Source organism: Scyliorhinus canicula, chromosome 20, assembly GCF_902713615.1.
Source record: "Scyliorhinus canicula chromosome 20, sScyCan1.1, whole genome shotgun sequence".
Taxonomy (NCBI): Eukaryota; Metazoa; Chordata; class Chondrichthyes; order Carcharhiniformes; family Scyliorhinidae; genus Scyliorhinus; species Scyliorhinus canicula.
In genome coordinates this window covers 44318796-44336710 of record NC_052165.1, presented here as the reverse complement: position 1 = coordinate 44336710, position 17915 = coordinate 44318796, and the positions used below count along the sequence as shown (strand labels likewise).

Below are 17915 nucleotides of genomic sequence, written 5' to 3'. Positions count from 1 at the left end.
TGCCAAGCTTTTTTACTTCATGACTTTAATCATTAAACATTTACTATTTGGCGTGTCCCTGTTCCCTGAGAGGCCCTGAGAGGGTTAAATTCACAAACGTGTCTACCACAAGCCAGAGTTCTGCCACGGAAGTCAACTTGAAAACTCACTTCTTCGAATCTATTTTGACATCTCAGGTTGTAAAATATCCCGCTGCTGTTTCCTGTCTGTGTGTGTGTGTGTCTGATGCAGGATTGAGGGGGATCTCTTAAACTGGAATCCCACTGTCCTTGAAATGGGATCAGATAAGAAATCTGCGCAATCGATCAACCTTCCCCCAGCTCGGAGTGTGAAACTGCCCACAATGTAACTCCAGCTCCGGAACTGAACTTGTCTGCACTTGTCTCTGTACATCTGAGGCTAGCGGGGCGCAATGGGGAGCTCGACAAAGCCACAGATGATGGAAGAGTCCGAGAAACTAGCCGAATTTTCCAAATGCTGCCTGTCAGAAGTGTTTGAGGTGACTTTTCTCTTGGGTCCGTGTTTGAATCCCCGCCGCGTACAGACAAGACCTAGTCAGCATAAGGGGAGAGCGTTGGCTAAATTAATCTTTGAATTCTAAGGGTGAAAACACCAAGGAAATATTCGAAGTGAAGGTCGCATTTAATCAATTGCATGTGAAGTCGAACAGTTGCTGCAAAGACTCGTCCCGGTTAATGGTTTATCATTTCATAACGTTAATTCTGCAATTGGTTTTGTACAGTTCTTTTGGCATCAGTTTATATTCCAGCTAACACTCGCAAGTCAACTGCAAGAGTCCATGTACCGCAAATTGAAACTATTTCATATTTTAAGATGAGTTATTAGTTTTCATCACATGTTTTTTACACTTATTCAGCCAGGTTTTGCTTTGAGAGTAATGGGAAGGTTAATTTGCATGCACTGGCATTTGGGATAAATAGCACAGCCGGGGCAGATCGGTGGTTAAACAGGAACTGCAGAAGTTATTGTCTAAGTTGTGCCATTCTGCTGTTAGCTACACAGAAATGGCACACAGCATTGAAAAGCATTGAAGAATGTGAACTCGGTGTATTTGTGTAATACATGCCAGCTGAGCCCACCACAAAGTTGTCTTCTCATTACAAATCTGAGTAGCTTTTTTTAAACATGTAACAACTGTCAATTGCTGGCAATCAACCTCTTCTGCTCTGAAAATTAACGATCACAAGCGTGGACCCTCATTCCTTCCAATCTCGACATCGTCAACATGGCCTCAGGATCAGCAATTCTGGCCACTACAGGGGGCCAACACGGCACTGGAGCAGTTCACACCGCTCCAGCTGCTGATCCCAGCGTCAAATGGGCGCCACGGGATCCGAGCATGCACAGTAGCTTCCTACAACGTGCCGGCCACGATGTAACGTGGCGCAGGACTACAGGGATCGGTGCGGAGGAAAGGAGGCCGCCAGCCAGAGAGGCCGGGCCACAGATCGGTGGGCCCCGATCGTGCCCAGGCCACTTCAGAGTCCCCCCCCCCCGGGTCGGACCCCCCGTTCACAGGCGGCCCCGGACCCTTCCACGGCGCAATCCCGCCGGCTGAGCAGGTGTGGACGGCGGCAGCGGGACTCACCACTTTTACGATGGCCGCTCGGCCCATCCCGGGTCGAGAATTGGCGGGCCAGCTGTGTAGAGTGGCCCCTGACCGGTGCTGCACCAACCACGCTGGCGCCAATGGCATCAATTCTCCGCTGTGCGAAGAATCGCGGAGCGGTGGGGCGCGATTCACGCTGGTCACGGGGATTCTCCGGCCTGGCCCCGAGCTGAGAGAATCCCGCCCGTAAAGTTTAAAATTACTATTTTTTCCTTTTTTCCTCACACTGTCTTACTGCAATCTTTCCTACCCTTTCTTTATTTCTCTTCCTTTATCTGATTTTTGACTCTCATTCACCCGCTCACATTTATATTTCCTTCTCCGTTCCTGCGCTGTTTACCAATCCTTCAATCCGATTGGTTTAGGAGAAACCTGGTTAGTTGTCGTCTTCAGTCATGTCCGAGTTGCCCTCTCGCTGTGATATTATCATCTCACCATTTCAGCAACATGTCATGCAAAATATGTAAAAATCTAAATGTGCCGTGGGCAAGTTTAATGCCAGCTGCCATTGGATGCCCTGCTAAAGCAAACTCAGGGTCATTAATGTACTTTCGGTAATTGTGACACAATGCAACTACGTAAGCATTTTCTAAACTTTTACCAAATTGATGAGCCATTTCTGAGAGTGTTGAGTTCTTTAATTTTGAATCTGGCTTTTCTATGTTACCAGTTTTTAGGGAGTTGGATAGGTCCAAGTTCAGGATCCATGTTGTTTGTCTTTAATGCTGGCGTCTTTTTTCTGAAAGAGCTTGATGAATGGGAAGGGATGGAAGTAACGCAGATTGGACAGTGGGCCAGTGTTAGGTGGCTGAAGGCAATGATTATTATTTTCTTGCAGGAATCTGATACGGCCAATAAGTCTTTGTTGCAAAGTCCTAACCAGCAGGGTGAGGGTGACCATGTTTTTGGAGTGATAGCTTAGATCTTGTGCTCGAGTCTCTGGAGTGAGACTTGAACCTATTAACTTCTGAGACAGTGGTTTATGTGTTACTTACTGAGCCATGGCTGACTCTTAATTAGAATGCGAGAGAAGTGAGTGGTCAGAATGAAGAGATAAACTAAACTGGGAAGCTAAGCACCAAATAAGAACAAAGAACAAAGAAAAGTACAGCACAGGAACAGGCCCTTCAGCCCTCCAAGCCCGTGCCAACCATGCTGCCCGTCTAAACTAAAATCTTCTACACTTCCGGGGTTCGTATCCCTCTATTCCCATCCTATTCATGTATTTGTCAAGATGCCCCTTAAATGTCACTATCGTCCCTGTTTCCACCACCTCCTCCGGCAGCGAATTCCAGGCACCCACTAAACCTATGTGTAAAAAACTTACCTCGCACATCTCCTCTAAACCTTGCCCCTCGCACCTTAAACCTATACCCCCTAGTAATTGACCCCTCTACCCTCGGAAAAAGTTTCTGACTATCCACTCTGTCCATGCCCCTCATAATTTTGTAGACCTCTATCAGGTTGCCCCTCAACCATCTTCGTTCCAGTGAGAACAAATCAAGTTTATTCAATCTCTCCTCATAGCTAATGCCCTCCATACCAGGCAACATCCTGGTAAATCTCTTCCTCACCTTCTCTAAAGCCTCCACATCCTTCTGGTAATATGGCAATCAGAATTGAACACAATAATCCAAGTGTGGCCTAACTAAGGTTTTATACAGCTGAAACATGACTTGCCAATTTTTATACTCTATGCACCGACCAATGAAGGCAAGCATGCGTATGCCTTCTTGACTACCTTCTCCACCTGTGTTGCCCCTTTCAGTGACCTGTGGGCCTGTACACCTAGATCTCTCTGACTGTCAATACTCTTGAGGGTTCTACCATTCACCTTTTCTTCCCTAACTGTATTAGACCTTCCAAAATGCATCACCTCACATTTGTCCAAATTAAACGCCACCTGCCATCTCTCCGCCCAAGTCTCCAAACGATCTAAATCCTGCTGTATCCTCTGACAGTCCTCATCGCTATCCGCAATTCCACCAACCTTTTTGTCGTCTGCAAACTTACTAATCAGAGCAGTTACATTTTCCTCCAAATCATTTACATATACTACGAACAGCAAAGGTCCTAGCACTGATTCCTGCGGAACACCACTAGTGACAGCCCTCCAATCAGAAAAGCACCCTTCCATTGCTACTCTTTGCTTTCTATGACCTAGCCAGTTCTGTATCCATCTTGCCAGCTTCATCTGATCCCATGTGACGTAACCTTTTGTACCAGTCTGCCATGAGGGACCTTGTCAAAGGCCTTCCTGAAGTCCATATAGACAACATCCACTGCCCTACCTGCATCAATCATCTTTATGACCTCCTCGAAAAACTTTCAAGTTAGTGAGACACGACCTCCCCTTCACAAAACCGCTGCCTCTCGTTAATACGACCTCTTGCTTCCAAATGGGAGTAGATCCTGTCTCGAAGAATTCTCTCCAGTAATTTCCCTACCACTGATGTAAGGCTCACCAGCCTGTAGTTCCCTGGATTGTCCTTGCTACCCTTCTTAAACAAAGGAACAACATTGGCTATTCTCCAGTTCACCGGGACATCACCTGAAGACTGAGGATTCAAAGATTTCTGTCAAGGCCTCAGCAATTTCCTCTCTCTTGCCTCCTTCAGTATTCTGGGGTAGATCCCATCAGGCCCTGGGGACGTATTCACCTTAATGTTTTTCAAAACGCCCAACACCTCGTCTTTTTGGATCTCAATGTGACCCAGGCTATCTACACACCTTTTGCCAGACTCAACATCCACCAATTCCTTCTCTTTGGTGAATACTGATGCAAAGTATTCATTTAGTACCTTGCCCATTTCCTCTGGCTCCACACATAGATTCCCTCGCCTGTCCTTCAGTGGGCCAACCCTTTCCCTGGCTACCCTCTTGCTTTTTATGTATGTGTAAAAAGCCTTGGGAATTTCCTTAACCCTATTTGCCAATGACTTTTCATGACCCCTTTTAGCTCAACTGACTCCTTGCTTAAGTTCCTTTCTACATTCCATATATTCCACACAGGCTTCGTCTGTTCCCAGCCTTCTAGCCCTGACAAATGCCTCCTTTTTCTTTTTGACGAGGCCTACAATATCCCTCATTATCCAAGGATCGTGAAATTTCCCATATTTATTCTTCTTCCTCATAGGAACATGCCGGTCCTGAATTCCTTTCAACTGACATTTGAAAGCCTCCCACATGTCAGATGTTGATTTACCCTCAAACATCCGCCCCCAATCTATGTTCTTCATTTCCCACTTAATATTGTTATAACTAGCCTTCCCCCAATTTAGCATATTCACCCGAGAACCACTCTTATCCTTGTCCACCAGTACTTAAAAACTTACAGAATTGTGGTCACTGTTCCCAAAATGCTCCCCTACTGAAACTTCTGCCACCTGGCCGGGCTCATTCCCCAATGCCAGGTCCAGTACAGCCCCTTCCCTAGTTGGACTATCTGCATATTGTTTTAAGAAGCACTCCCTGCTGCGCCTTTCAAACTCTGCCCCGTCCAAGCCCCTAGCACTAAGTGAGTCCCAGTCAATAGTGGGGAAGTTAAAGTCTCCCATCCCAACAACCCTGTTGCTTTTACTCCTTTCCAAAATCTGTCTACCTATCTGCTCATCTATCTCCCGATGGCTGTTGGGTGGTCTGTAGTAAACCCCCAACATTGTGACTGCACCCTTCTTATTCCTGATCTCTACCCATATAGCCTCGTTGCCCTCTGAGGTGTCCTCCCGCAGTACAGCTGTGATATTCTCCCTAACCAGTAGCGCAACTCCTCCGCCCCTTTACCTCCCCCTCTATCCCGCCTGAAATATCTAAATCCTGGAATGTTTAGCTGTCAATCCTGTCCTTCCCTCAACCAGGTCTCTGTAATGGCAACAACCTCATAGTTCTAAGTACTAATCCAAGCTCTACGTTCATCCGCCTTACCTGTTATACTTCTTGCATTTAAACATATGCTCTTCAGGCCACCAGTCCTGCTGTTTTCAGCAACATGTCCCTGTCTGCTCTTCCTCAGAGCAATAGTGGCCCTATTTCCTAGTTCTCCCTCAATGTTTTCACCTTCTGACCTACTGCTCCAGTGCCCACCCCCCTGCCATACTAGCTTAAACCCTCGCGTGTGACACTAGCAAACCTCGCGGTCAGGATATTTATGCCTCTCCAATTTAGATGCACCCCGTCCTTATACAGGTCAGACCTGCCAGGAAGAGCTCCTAGTGGCCCAGATAACTGAAACCCACCCTCCTACACCAGCTGTTTAGCCATGTGTTTAGCTGCTCTATCTTCCTATTTCTAGCCTCACTGGCACGTAGCACAAGGAGTAATCCTGAGATTACAACCCTTGAGGTCTTGCCTTTCTGCCTAGCTCCCTGAACTCCTGCTGCAGGACCTCATCCCCCTTCCTGCCTATGTCGTTAGTACCAATATGTACCACGACCTCTGCCTATTTGCCCTCCCCCTTCAGGATGCCTGCTATCCGTTCTGAGATATCCTGGACCCTGGTACCATCATACCATCCTGGAGTCTCTTTCACGTCCACAGAAGCACCTATCTGTGCCCCTGACTATAGAGGCCCCTATGACTATTGCTCTTCTGCGCTTTGACCCTTCCTGCTGAACATCAGAGCCAGCCGTGGTGCAACTGCCCTGGCTGCTGCTGTTTTCCCCTGATAGGCTATCCCCCCGACAGTATCCAAAGGGGCATACCTGTTCTAGAGGGGGACAACCACAGGGGATTCCTGCACTGACTGCCTGCCCCTTCTGGTGGTCACCTATTTCTCTGCCTGCACCTTGGGTGTGACCACATTTATATAACCGCTATCTATGACGCTTTCCGCCACCTGCATGCTCCTAAGTCCATCCAAATGCTGCTCCAACTGAACCATGCGGTCTGTGAGGTGCTCCAGTTGGGTGCACTTTCTGCAGATGAAGCCATCCAGGACGCTGGAAGCCACCCAGACCTGCTACATCTCACAGTCAGAGCTGCACCCCTCTAATTGACATTGCGTCAATTAATTAGTAAATTAAATTTTAAAAACATTTTTTTTAAGTTACTGTTAACTATGTTTTCTAGCATTAGATTTCTACTGTAAATGTGAAAGCTAAATACAGTACTCTCTGATCTCTTGCTTAGATACCCCTCTAAATTATGATTAAGTAATTAATTATGTTTAATTAGTTTAATAATGTTTAATTTTTAAATTTAGTGCAGATTCCATATCAGCCAATCAGGTCACAGCTTTCCTGTAACGTCGCTTTTCAGTTTTTTTGTCCGCCCACCCCAGTCAGATCACTCAGAATAGCAGAATATCTATCACTTACCTGTTCCCAAGCTGCTCCCCGGCTCTCACTCTCTCCCAAAAATGAAGGCTGCTGGAACCTGGGGGTAAGATTTTATATCACCTACCTTCCCAGGGTGCTCCCTGGTTTTCTCCCTGCTTCCAGAATGTACTCTGGATCTCTCCCTGCTGATTACCAGTTACAAAGCCAAACGAAGGAAACAGAACAAAAAGGGAAACAGCACCTCCTCCCACTCCGCGCGAATTACCACACTGCCCAAATGATCAAGTTCCAATTCCCACTCTGGCTGTGTCTCACTCACTCAGGCTGTATCTCCTTCACCTGCGCAAAGCTTCTATTGGACTTGAACTCTGTTGACAGCAGTCTCCATTAACCAATCATCAGTAACTTGTTGGTCTGGATTTCAATGTTAGTTTTCTTTCTCTCCACAGGTGGTTAGGAGTTGTCTTGCCTCCTACCCTCATCTCTTCTACCTGATGCTGTGTGTGCTAACACTGAGGGGAGTGAATGCCAGTCCAGAGACACTGTGTGGGGCAGAACTGGTGGATGCTCTCCAGTTTGTGTGTGGGGACCGAGGCTTCTATTTCAGTAGGTTTATCTCTTTCTTTCATCTGGATACATAGTCACCTTGCGACAAAGTGTGAGTAAATGATGCAGACTGCAAGTTTACAATAAATGGAATCCTTACAACAGCTTTGGAATGAATGTGGTCACTAGTGTTTCTCTGGTTACGACCAGATAGAATATCAGCTAACGTGGAGACCAGTTTGGGAAGTTAGTGGTCAGAAGTTAGTGGGAATAATAATAATAACATTTTATTGCCACAAGTATGAAGTTACTGTGAAAAGCCCCCTGTTCGCCACATTCCGGCGCCTGTTTGGGTAAGCTGGTATGGGAATTGAACCCATGCTGCTGGCCTTGTTCTGCATTACAAACCAGTTGTCCAGCCCACTGCGCTAAACCAGCCCATGTATAGCATCAAGGGAACAGGAGGTATTGGTCACAGACAAGATGAGCTCAAAGAGGACAAGAAGGGAGAAAGGAAAGAAACTAGAGAATGATGCGAGTTCAGGTCGAGACCAATGGCAAACCTTCAAAAAGGTTTTGCCAGTGGGTCAGGGAAAGGGAAAGATGGGGCAAAGTCTACTGGTTGGATAGTTCTAATGTTGGGAGACAAAGAAGTTGATGAGCTCCTCACATTTTTTTGTTGAATGTGAGGGTGGAGGACACAGGCAATAGGGATTCAGGCAGATCATTTCCAGCAGTGGAGAAGCTAGGGCTATCTTTGTGATGCAGTATGATCTTGGCAAAGTGAATAGTTTGGCAGTGAAGAGCAGGACCTGTTAATGTTTGTGTGGTCCAGCCAGATTTGGCAGTGAATGGCGAAACCAGTTGTCCACCATATCCTTTCTTCCACTTCTAACAGTGGAAGAACGATCACATCTGAAACCTTGACAAAAGCACACATTTCCTTTCCAAATTTAGATTTTGTACAACACAGCGTTTCTTCTGCCAAATTGTATTTTTTTTGGCATGCAGCACTCTCCTTGGGACTTCAAGCCCATGGATTCTGGCAAGGTTCGTGGCCTATGTGTTGTGGCCAGGGTCTCAGATGATGCATCAAATCATAAGGGTTGTTGGGTTTCCAACTGTCAGCTGGTCAGAGTTACTTTACTTTCTTTTCTGGATGTAAAAATGTACTTATAACATAGAATTGTATCGAGTATCTTGTGCAGAAATAAGCCATCAGAGCCAACTGCTCTGTGCTAGTATCAATGTTCCACACAGGCCTCCTCCCACCTACTTCATCCCACCCCATAAATATATCCTTCTATCCCTTTCTCCTTCATGTGTTTATTCCATTTTTCCTTAAATACACATATTATTCTGCTTAACCACCTCCATGTGATAGTGAGAGATCCACGTTCTCACCACTATCTGGGTAAAGAAGTAAGAAGCTTTCCTTGAATTCCAAATTAGATTTATCAATGACTGTCTTGTATTTATGGACCCTTGGCTTCGGATTCCTGCACAAATGGAAACATCTGTATTGAACCGGTACATAATTTTAAAGATATCTATCAGGTCATCCCTCGGGTCTTTTTTCTAAAGTCAAGTTCTTCATTTTGTTCAGCCTTTCATAATAAATATTTAAGCATTTTTTTCTGTACTGGTGAGAAAAGAAACATGCAATCTAAGCTTTTTGTCTTGCACTCATCAGGATAGCTTGCAAGAAATTATCAAACTGTAATGGGGTTACAACATCAAACTGTAATGGGGGAACCACAATGTAAGGGGCAGCACGGTGGCACAGTGGTTAGTGCTGCTGCCTCATAGCGCTGAGGTCCCAGTTTCGATCCCGGCTCTGGGTCACTGTCCGTGTGGAGTTTGCACGTTCTCCCCGTGTCTGTGTGGATTTCACCCCCACAACCCAAAGATGTGCAGGGTAGGTGGATTGGCCACGCTAAATTGCCCCTTAATGGGAAAAAATGAATTGGGTACTCTAATTTAAGGGCAGCACGGTAGCATTGTGGACAGCACAATTGCTACACAGCTCCAGGGTCCCAGGTTTGATTCCGGCTTGGGTCACTGTCTGTGCGGAGTCTGCACATCCTCCCCGTGTGTGCGTGGGTTTCCTCCGGGTGCTCCGGTTTCCTCCCACAGTCCAAAGATGTGCAGGTTAGGTGGATTGGCCATGCTAAATTGCCCTTAGTGTCCAAAATTGCCGTTAGTGTTGGGTGGGGTTACTGGGTTATGGGGATAGGGTGGAGGTGTTGAACTCGGGTAGGGTGCTCTTTCCAAGAGCAGGTGCAGACTCGATGGGCCGAGTGGCCGCCTTCTGCACTGTAAATTCTATGATAATCTATGATACTGTGTAAGAGAATACTGATTGGTTGGCAAGTGGACTCTGATTGATTGGTGGAAGTGTTGCTATGGAGAATGCAACAAGAAGCAGTTAGCTGCCAAGTTTTGTTGAAATTCAAGCTGCTCAAGAGGAATGACATAGGGAATGGCTGATCCATAAGTTTTTGTTCAGCTGAAAAGGGTACAATTTGTGGGCATACTCCATGCAGCATTCTCTATAGCAATGCCTCCATCAATCAGAGTGAACTTGCTAATAGATCAGAACTCTTATTTCTCATGCAGTATAAATTGTTGTTCCCCCATTATAGTTTGGTTAATTCTGCCAAGTTGCCCTGATAAATGCAAGATGAAAAACTTTGACAGCATGTCTCCTTTGTCAGAAATACTCTGTATCACTAAATGTTCTGTTCTGCTATAAGTCTGTGAATCTGTTATATGCCTTCTACATGGCCTTGGTTATGTTTATAATATGGGACCAGAGCTATGTAACTGTATTTTCCCACGCAGACAAGCCTACAGGCTATAGGTCAAGTATGAGGCGGCCACCTAGAGGGATTGTGAATGAGTGCTGTTTCCAGAGCTGCGACCTCAAGTTGCTCGAGATGTACTGCGCAAAACCACAGAGAGCAGATGGCCCTGTCCGCATCCAACGTCACACAGAGAAAGGACAGAGGGTAAGGAACAGTTTTATCCCAGTCCAACCCCTCCCCCCATCACTGCAGTCCTCAAAGAGTACCATACAATTACATTCAGTCCCCATCAAAAAGGTTTCATTGATTCAAATCCCCTTCCTAGCAACTGTCTCAGACTGTTTGCAAACTTTGCAATTTACTTGAAACAATTCTGCCCCATATCCTTTCCATGACAAAGAACAAGTTCTTCACCTCCAATGTATCTCCAAACTCTGCCCCTACCTCCTCTCATCTGATCTGGAAACACCCTCGTCCATGTACCTGTTACATCCAGACATGACTATTCACTGCTTCCATCCTCCGGCATGTGTATACTTGAGCTCACTAAAACTCTGCTGCCTGTATCTTAATTTGCACCAAGTCCCATTTGGGTGCCGGCCCCAACCTCACACCCTGCCACCTCTGCCACTGTGATATTTGTCCTAAACTCTTCAAATTTAAAATTCTCATCTTGATATTCCAATCTCCCCCAGGCACACAATGATTTGAACCAAGTTTTGTCCTAATATATTCTCCCTTGAAACGATACTTTTCTCTGCTTATGCTCCTCCCTTTTAAATTAAAAATTCATTTACAGGATGTTAGCATCGCTGTATAGGCCTGCATTTATTGTCCATCCCTAATTGCCCTTGTGAAGGTGGTAGTAAACTCCCTTCTTTAACAGCTGCAGTCCCTGAGGTGTAGGTACACCCGCAATGTTAGGGAGGGAATTCCAGGATTTTGACCCAGGACAGTGAAGGAATGGCAATACATTTCCAAGTCAGGATGATTGCGAGTGGCTTGAAGAGGAGGCTCCAAGCACCGTGGGACATTTGTGCTACATTAAAGTTTCTACAGAAATGTAACCTGCTGTTGTTCAACCTTAAAGTAAATTTCCCTTTGTAATTACAGTTTAATTTCCACCACTGAATGTATTTCTTTTGGGAATTACAGGAGAATGTCTGGAGAAATCCCAGTCGAGCTAATGCCAGCAGCGTCAATCGGAACTACCGAATCTGAGGCATGAGAAAATAAATGAGGGATCGCCGGAAAATCTTGTCTAATAGAACACTGGTGTGGGCTTACTGAAAAAAAACTTGCCAATTGTCCACAATTGGAGGCATATACTAGTCACAAGTTATCAAATGAAACCTGTTGTTAGGGGAACTCATCTCGTGGTTATCAAATTAAACCTGTTAGCTGGACTCATTTCGTGGAAAGCACACATTTTCGCCAGCTTATCATCATTCCTGATTTTTTTTAATTTTGTGGGAGGAGTGGGTGAACAAACGGTTTTGGATGGATTCTGCAGCAAGAGAAAAATGTATTTTCGAGCAGGATTTTCACATTCAACTTCCATGGGAACGATGGCTTAGTCGACGTGTGTGTGTGTGTGGACCAGTTATAGAGGGCCAGTGACAAAGAAACGGATTTAATTTTAACTTCCACCTGAAGATTATGACATATTTCATTGTTAATAAGCTGATCTGATTGTGCCGGAGTCATGTTTGACAATTATATGTAGCATATTAATTTGCAAATAAGCTGCAGGTTTGAAAAAATGCACTCAATCTATATTGGGGGTGCTTCTTATATGCAGATTAATACTTAATGGGGGTGGGGGAGAACAGGTTGGTTGCCTGTATGCAGTTGTGGCACATATGAATGCCAATATGGTAATTGAACTGAGCATCAAAAATGCAAGTCAGATTACAGGTATTTTCACACCTGAGTGTGTAAATTTTTGTAACTATACATGCCATAAGATTACAGGACATTATGATATGATTTCACCTATAACCCTTGAGCATTGCTTGAAAAAAAGAGACTTTTTTATTGAGGCTTTTCACCTTCCACTCAACAGGACAATCACAAGAAACCAATGTCAGGGCAAATAACAAATTTATACCAAATAAGAAGAGAGTGCTGACTGTTTGACAAATGGATTCTGATCGACAGAGGCGTTACCATGAATAATGCACCAGTTGATGGTGACTGACAGTTAACTGCCAATTATTGTTTGAATTTGAATTTAAACTAGGTAGCTTGACTCTGGTCAAGCATTGCCCTGAAGGACATCGCTTATTTTGTTTAACTGGAACGGGCACAATAGATGTTATTTCTGTTCTGTTTGGGCATGGTCTGTACCATGCCCAATGGGAACAGCGGAAGGGAAATACTATTCATTACCAGCCACCAGTCTTTGCAATATACGGCCTACGTACCTAGCATCACACTGGCACAGAAAAGTGCCCAATCTACCTCAAAAAATACCCTTGAAGGCCAATGTATCTCAAAGATTTGAGCAACTAACCATCGCAGGCTGCTATTCTACAGTAGGAACACGAGCAGTATTCGCCACTAACGGGATGCTGCTGTCAAGCCAAAAGGATGTTCTGCCTATGATACAAATGAGTAAAATGGAATATGAATTTCAGTGCTAGTGTGATGCTAGGTAGATAGACCACATGTTCCAAAGACTGACGAATCATATCAAACAGAATGGTTAATTCCTCAAGGCAATGACTTGACCAATCGGAGTCAAGCTGCCTGGTTTAAATTCTAACAATGCTTTACAGTTAACTATCACTCACCATTAACTGGTCCTTCTCCATGGCAATGCCTGTACCAATCAGTGTCTACTTGTCAAGCAATCAGCATTCTCCTCTCCTTTGGGCAGCACGGTAGCACAGTGGTTAGCACAGTTGCTTCACAGCTCCAGGGTCCCAGGTTCCATTCTCGGCTTGGGTCACTGTCTGTGCTGAGTCTGCACATTCTCCCCGTGTCTGCATGGGTTTCCTCCGGGTGCTCCGGTTTCCTCCCTCAATCCAAAGATGTGCAGGTTAGGTGGATTGGCCATGCTAAATTGCCCTTGGTGTCCAAAAAGGTTAGGTGGGGTTACTGGGTTACGGGGATAGGGTGGAGATGTGGGCTTAGATAGGGTGATCTTTCCATGGGCCAGTGCAGACTCAATGGGCCGAATGGCCTCCTTGTGCGCTGTAAATTCTATGAACTCTATGATCTTTCATGCATCCCCTAATATTGGTATTCTTGCGAACTGTCTTGATGAGTGGAAGATGAAAAGCTTTGACAAAAACTGTCTCTTTTTCAATAATGCTTTGAGCTCTGTGCTATTAAATAGCTATGTGTATTAACCCTGGATTTCAATCAATACAGTAAGGTCACGGATCCTCAGTATTTCATTGTTAAGAGGCTGTAATTCTTTAGAAATTTGCATAGTGAGTGTATTTTTATAAATCGGTTTTATTGTTCTATTTTTCCAGCTCTATTTTTCCAGTTCTATCTCTGTCTGACCTGTACATCCATCTAGTAAGGTTCCACATTAAGAGCAGAACTTCACACAATGTCTCTTATGTGAATATAACTTAAATGAAACATTTGCTGCTTATGCCAACTTTTTTCTGAAGAATAGAATCACGTAGAATTTCCAGCATAGAACCAGCATAGCTGGTCCATTCTGGTGTTTATGCTCCACACAAGCCTCCTCCTATCCCCCTACTTTCTCCCTCCAGGTTTGACCTGCTACCATGAGACTTCCATGAGTCCAGTGTTGATATTGAGGATACCTCGGGCAACTCCCTCCTAACTGCATACGACTGTGCTGCCACCACCTCTGGTGGGACAGGTTGTACCCAGGGATGGTGTTGGTGGTGTCTCCCCCGAGGCCGCACATAGATGGATTTCTTGCTGGTGAGCTGAAGCTCGCCAGCAGGAAAAGCTCCTCGTGGATCGGGGTGCCATTTTGGAAGACTTCCCCATCCCTCTCTGGAACCCCCCCCCCCCCCCAATCTGGTAAGACCTCTCCAGGCCTAATCGCTGGCAATGTCAATCTGGCACCTGAGCACCCTGGCAGTATCCCTGTCTGTCTGGCAGTGCAACATAGGAACCCTGGCAGTGTCCGGATGGCATCACTAGGGTGCTTGGGTGGCACTGCCAGTGTGTCAGGCTGGCAGTGCCAAGGTGCCAGAAGCAGAGTCAGGGTGCCACCTTTCCTTGTCCCCGACCACCCAGGGCTCCCCAATGGCCTGGGAGACTCCCCAGGTGCCGTTACCTGATCTATGTTTGTGTGGACCAGTACTAAATGGAGCCCTGGCAAGATCTCCCAGGAACAGCCATTGACACTAGGTCGTGTGCAATGAGGCCGCTGCATCATGCCAATGATGTTTGCAGTTTTGACTGGGCAAGCTATATCTTTATCATATTCAGTGCCTAATTGATACCATCTGGTTATCATTTCCCTATTTCTTGCAGCAGTTTGATACAATAGAGTGTCTTGCTCACATGTAGGCCAGACCAGGTAAGGACCATAGATTTCCTTCTTGAAGGGTATTAATGAACCAAATGGAATGGGATCTTACAATGATCCAGTAGTTTCTTAGTCACCATTACTGAAATTAGCTTTTTATTCCAGATTAATTTGATTAGTTGAATTTTAATTTCCCAGCTGCTGTGGTGCGATTTGAACTCATGCCATTGCATTATTAGTCCATGCCTCTGGATTAGTAGTTCAGGACTCAATTCAGGATTGCACTCAATTCAGGATTACCATGACTTTCATGAGTGTCATGCTGAGTGTCCAATTTTGTGTTAGGATATAAAGGCGTGGGTGCAGAGGAGAGGGTGAAAGTGGCTTTTCGAATTAGCAAATCAACAACATACCCTTTTGGACCATAAGACATTTAGGGCACTCGGCCCATCGTGTCTGCTCCGCCATTCAATCATGGCTGATATTTTTCTCATCCCCATTCTCCTACCTTCTCCCCATAACCCCAATCCCCTAGTTAATACAGTGTGTCCGGTTTCCTATACTACAGTGGAGATGATTTGGTGTCTCATTGCAATCCCGCTTCATGCTACTGGATGAACATCGCTTTCACCCTCAACATTCTTCCTGGTATCTCATTTTGAACAAGATTTTAGTAATGTATTGGCTGCACTTCAAGTTCAGTGTTCTCCACTATTTATAGCAGGTCCCACTGGAATAATAATAATCTTTATTATTGTCACAAGTAGGCTTACATTAACACTGCAATGAAGTTACTGTGAAAAGCCCCTAATCGCCACATTCCCACGCCTGTTTGGATACACAGAGGGAGAATTCAGAATGTCCAATTCACCGAACAAGCACATCTTTTGCAACTTGTGGGAGGAAACCCGAGCACCCGTTGGAAACCTATGCAGATACAGGGAGAATGTGCAGACTCCGCACAGACAGTGACCCAAGCGAAAATCAAACCCGGGACCCTGCCACTGTGAAGCAACAGTGCTAACCACTGTGCTAACGTGCCACCCATACAAATGTGTTCCCTTGGATCACACTGTATTATGTTTATCATATCTGATGCTTCAGTGTAGGAAACATCTTAAAAGAGGTTCTCTTTCCAGGTACTTACACTAGTTCTTAGTATGGTAAACAACATGGGACCATAGGAAAGAGGAGCAGAAGTAGGAAATTCAGCCCCGCGAGCCTGCTCCGCCATTCAATCAGATCATGGCTGATCTCTTGATCTCTTCCTGGTCTCAAATCCGCCTGCCCACCTGTTCCCTGTAGTCCTTTAACCTGCTTTTTTTTAAAATCAGGTACGATCTGGTCAGGGAACACAACTGATTCTGGATGAAATAGCACAAGACATCACAACCAACGACTTTCAAATTGAAGTTAATTTAAATGTTTAATGGTTTTTGCTCTGTGGCCAATATAAACTTACAACATTTTAAGTGGAGGGGATTTCTTTATTTACAAGGAATTATTTACATAATCTGTTCAGTACAAAGGTGCTATTGTGTGGTACGTTTATGCAAGTACTTGACCTTAAGAGCAATAATTTCTATGTCACAAACCAGCCACCTTTTCTGAGAACACATACAGGAAATGTAGGTTTTGCATTTATTAATTTTTGCAATGTTGCCTATTACCCGAATCCTACACCAAGACAGAACACCAGAGAGATAAACTTGTATTGAATCCCCAAAACCTCAGTTCAAGCTGTAACTATCCTATTTTCGAAATATTTTCCTGAATATTGTCCACCATTCAAGAACATGTTATCTGAGCACGTGTACTTTAACTTTATTTTCCAATTGATTCTTACCCTAAGAAGGCAACAGAGGCTCTTCCCTCAACTGCAACATTCCCAGCAACTGTGGTAATCTGTTTAGGTGTGACAAACAAAAGCAAATATGTTATTACTTCATGCTCGTTTTTGGCAATACAGTCGTCAAAAATGTGACTCCATTCAATACCATGGCTATTCAAACAACTCATCAGCCTATGGATCCTCACATTATTCTCTAAGGAAATAGAGTGAAGGTACAACAATAACTGGATTCACTGTGCCTCTTACCAAAGCAGGATGGCCATAGATACCCATCTGAACTTGCAAATTGGTCTGCAGATGTGCAGATATCCGATGGTGTCATTCCTCTGCACCCTGCATCATGCAGTGCACTTACACATGCATCAATAATGTCACCATGCACACACACCATCTGCCTGTTACTGCACTATTTCTGGGAATAAAAAGTTCTTTATTTGTTCACAGGATGGATCATGTTAGTCATGTCTTGTAATTTACTCTGCATTAGCTGCGCTTACATACAGCAATAGTCATTTTCATGTTATGTAACCTGGACGGACTTCACCCTCCATGAGGCAGCTGTGTACTATATGGAAGATCTCCACAGATCAGGAGCAGCTACCTGCACCCATTCAAATGATTAAGACAAATTTATAAACAGAATGAGCCAATTCAGTTACAGAGATAGCCAGTCAAAAATAAAGAAAAAACAAGATATACGAATAAGATATACAAAGTACGTGGTGATATGAGCAGCTTTATCTTTGCTCTTGGCCACTGACTACTCTGCTACTCATAACAACGTAGTAAAACAGTACAACTGTGCATGCATGCATTGGCAGCAAGTGCAGCCTAACAGGATTATCATCCATTCAGGAACAATAAAGATCCACCACAGATCGACATAGACCTCTTTGACACTTTGCATCTGACGATGCGGTGTTCATTCGTAACTTCAATGACGGTGCACGCGGGCTCTCTGGAATTGTCGTCTGCCAAACAGGACCAGACTCTTACCAAGTTCAGGTCCAGGGACAACTGATGAGATGGCATTCACTCCTGAAGGTTTGTCCCTTCTGAGGTTCGTCGCAGAAAAGTCCTACCCTAGATCCTCTGGCTCCATTGCCGAACCAGCCTGCTGTGACGCCTCCAGTCTCTCTCGACACCAACATGGCCGGCGTATCTTCCGACTCTGAAATGGAGACACAGACCCCTGACGTCTCGGATGTTTATCAGCCGCCTCCCGTCAATCACCCGTTAGGCATTCTTGCCACAAAAGCTGCCCTGTGCAAGAACGGCGTAAAACTTGGGATTCTATACCTGGCCAAACTCTGTGTCACATTCCATGGCAGGGAGC

The 17915-nt window shown here is 45.0% G+C and overlaps 1 protein-coding gene across 1 annotated transcript; it reads left to right on the top strand.

The window, feature by feature from the left end:
• The first annotated feature begins 235 nt into the window (after positions 1-235).
• Positions 236-12189, top strand: igf1 (insulin-like growth factor 1). The gene is made up of 4 exons (XM_038781164.1): positions 236-499; positions 7356-7512; positions 10297-10463; positions 11415-12189. Exons 1-4 carry the CDS (start codon positions 413-415, stop codon positions 11478-11480), a joined length of 477 nt encoding a protein of 158 aa, XP_038637092.1. The 5' UTR covers positions 236-412; the 3' UTR covers positions 11481-12189.
• Positions 12190-17915: the final 5726 nt, after the last annotated feature.

What these genes read in the sequence shown, in the direction of transcription:
- igf1 (XM_038781164.1), top strand. Translation starts at nt 413, where the DNA reads ATGGGGAGCTCGACAAAGCCACAGATGATGGAAGAGTCCGAGAAACTA. An exon ending in GCCTGTCAGAAGTGTTTGAG is followed by an intron (nt 500 to 7,355) that starts GTGACTTTTCTC and finishes TTCTCTCCACAG; the next exon opens with GTGGTTAGGAGTTGTCTTGC. An exon ending in ACACAGAGAAAGGACAGAGG is followed by an intron (nt 10,464 to 11,414) that starts GTAAGGAACAGT and finishes TGGGAATTACAG; the next exon opens with GAGAATGTCTGGAGAAATCC.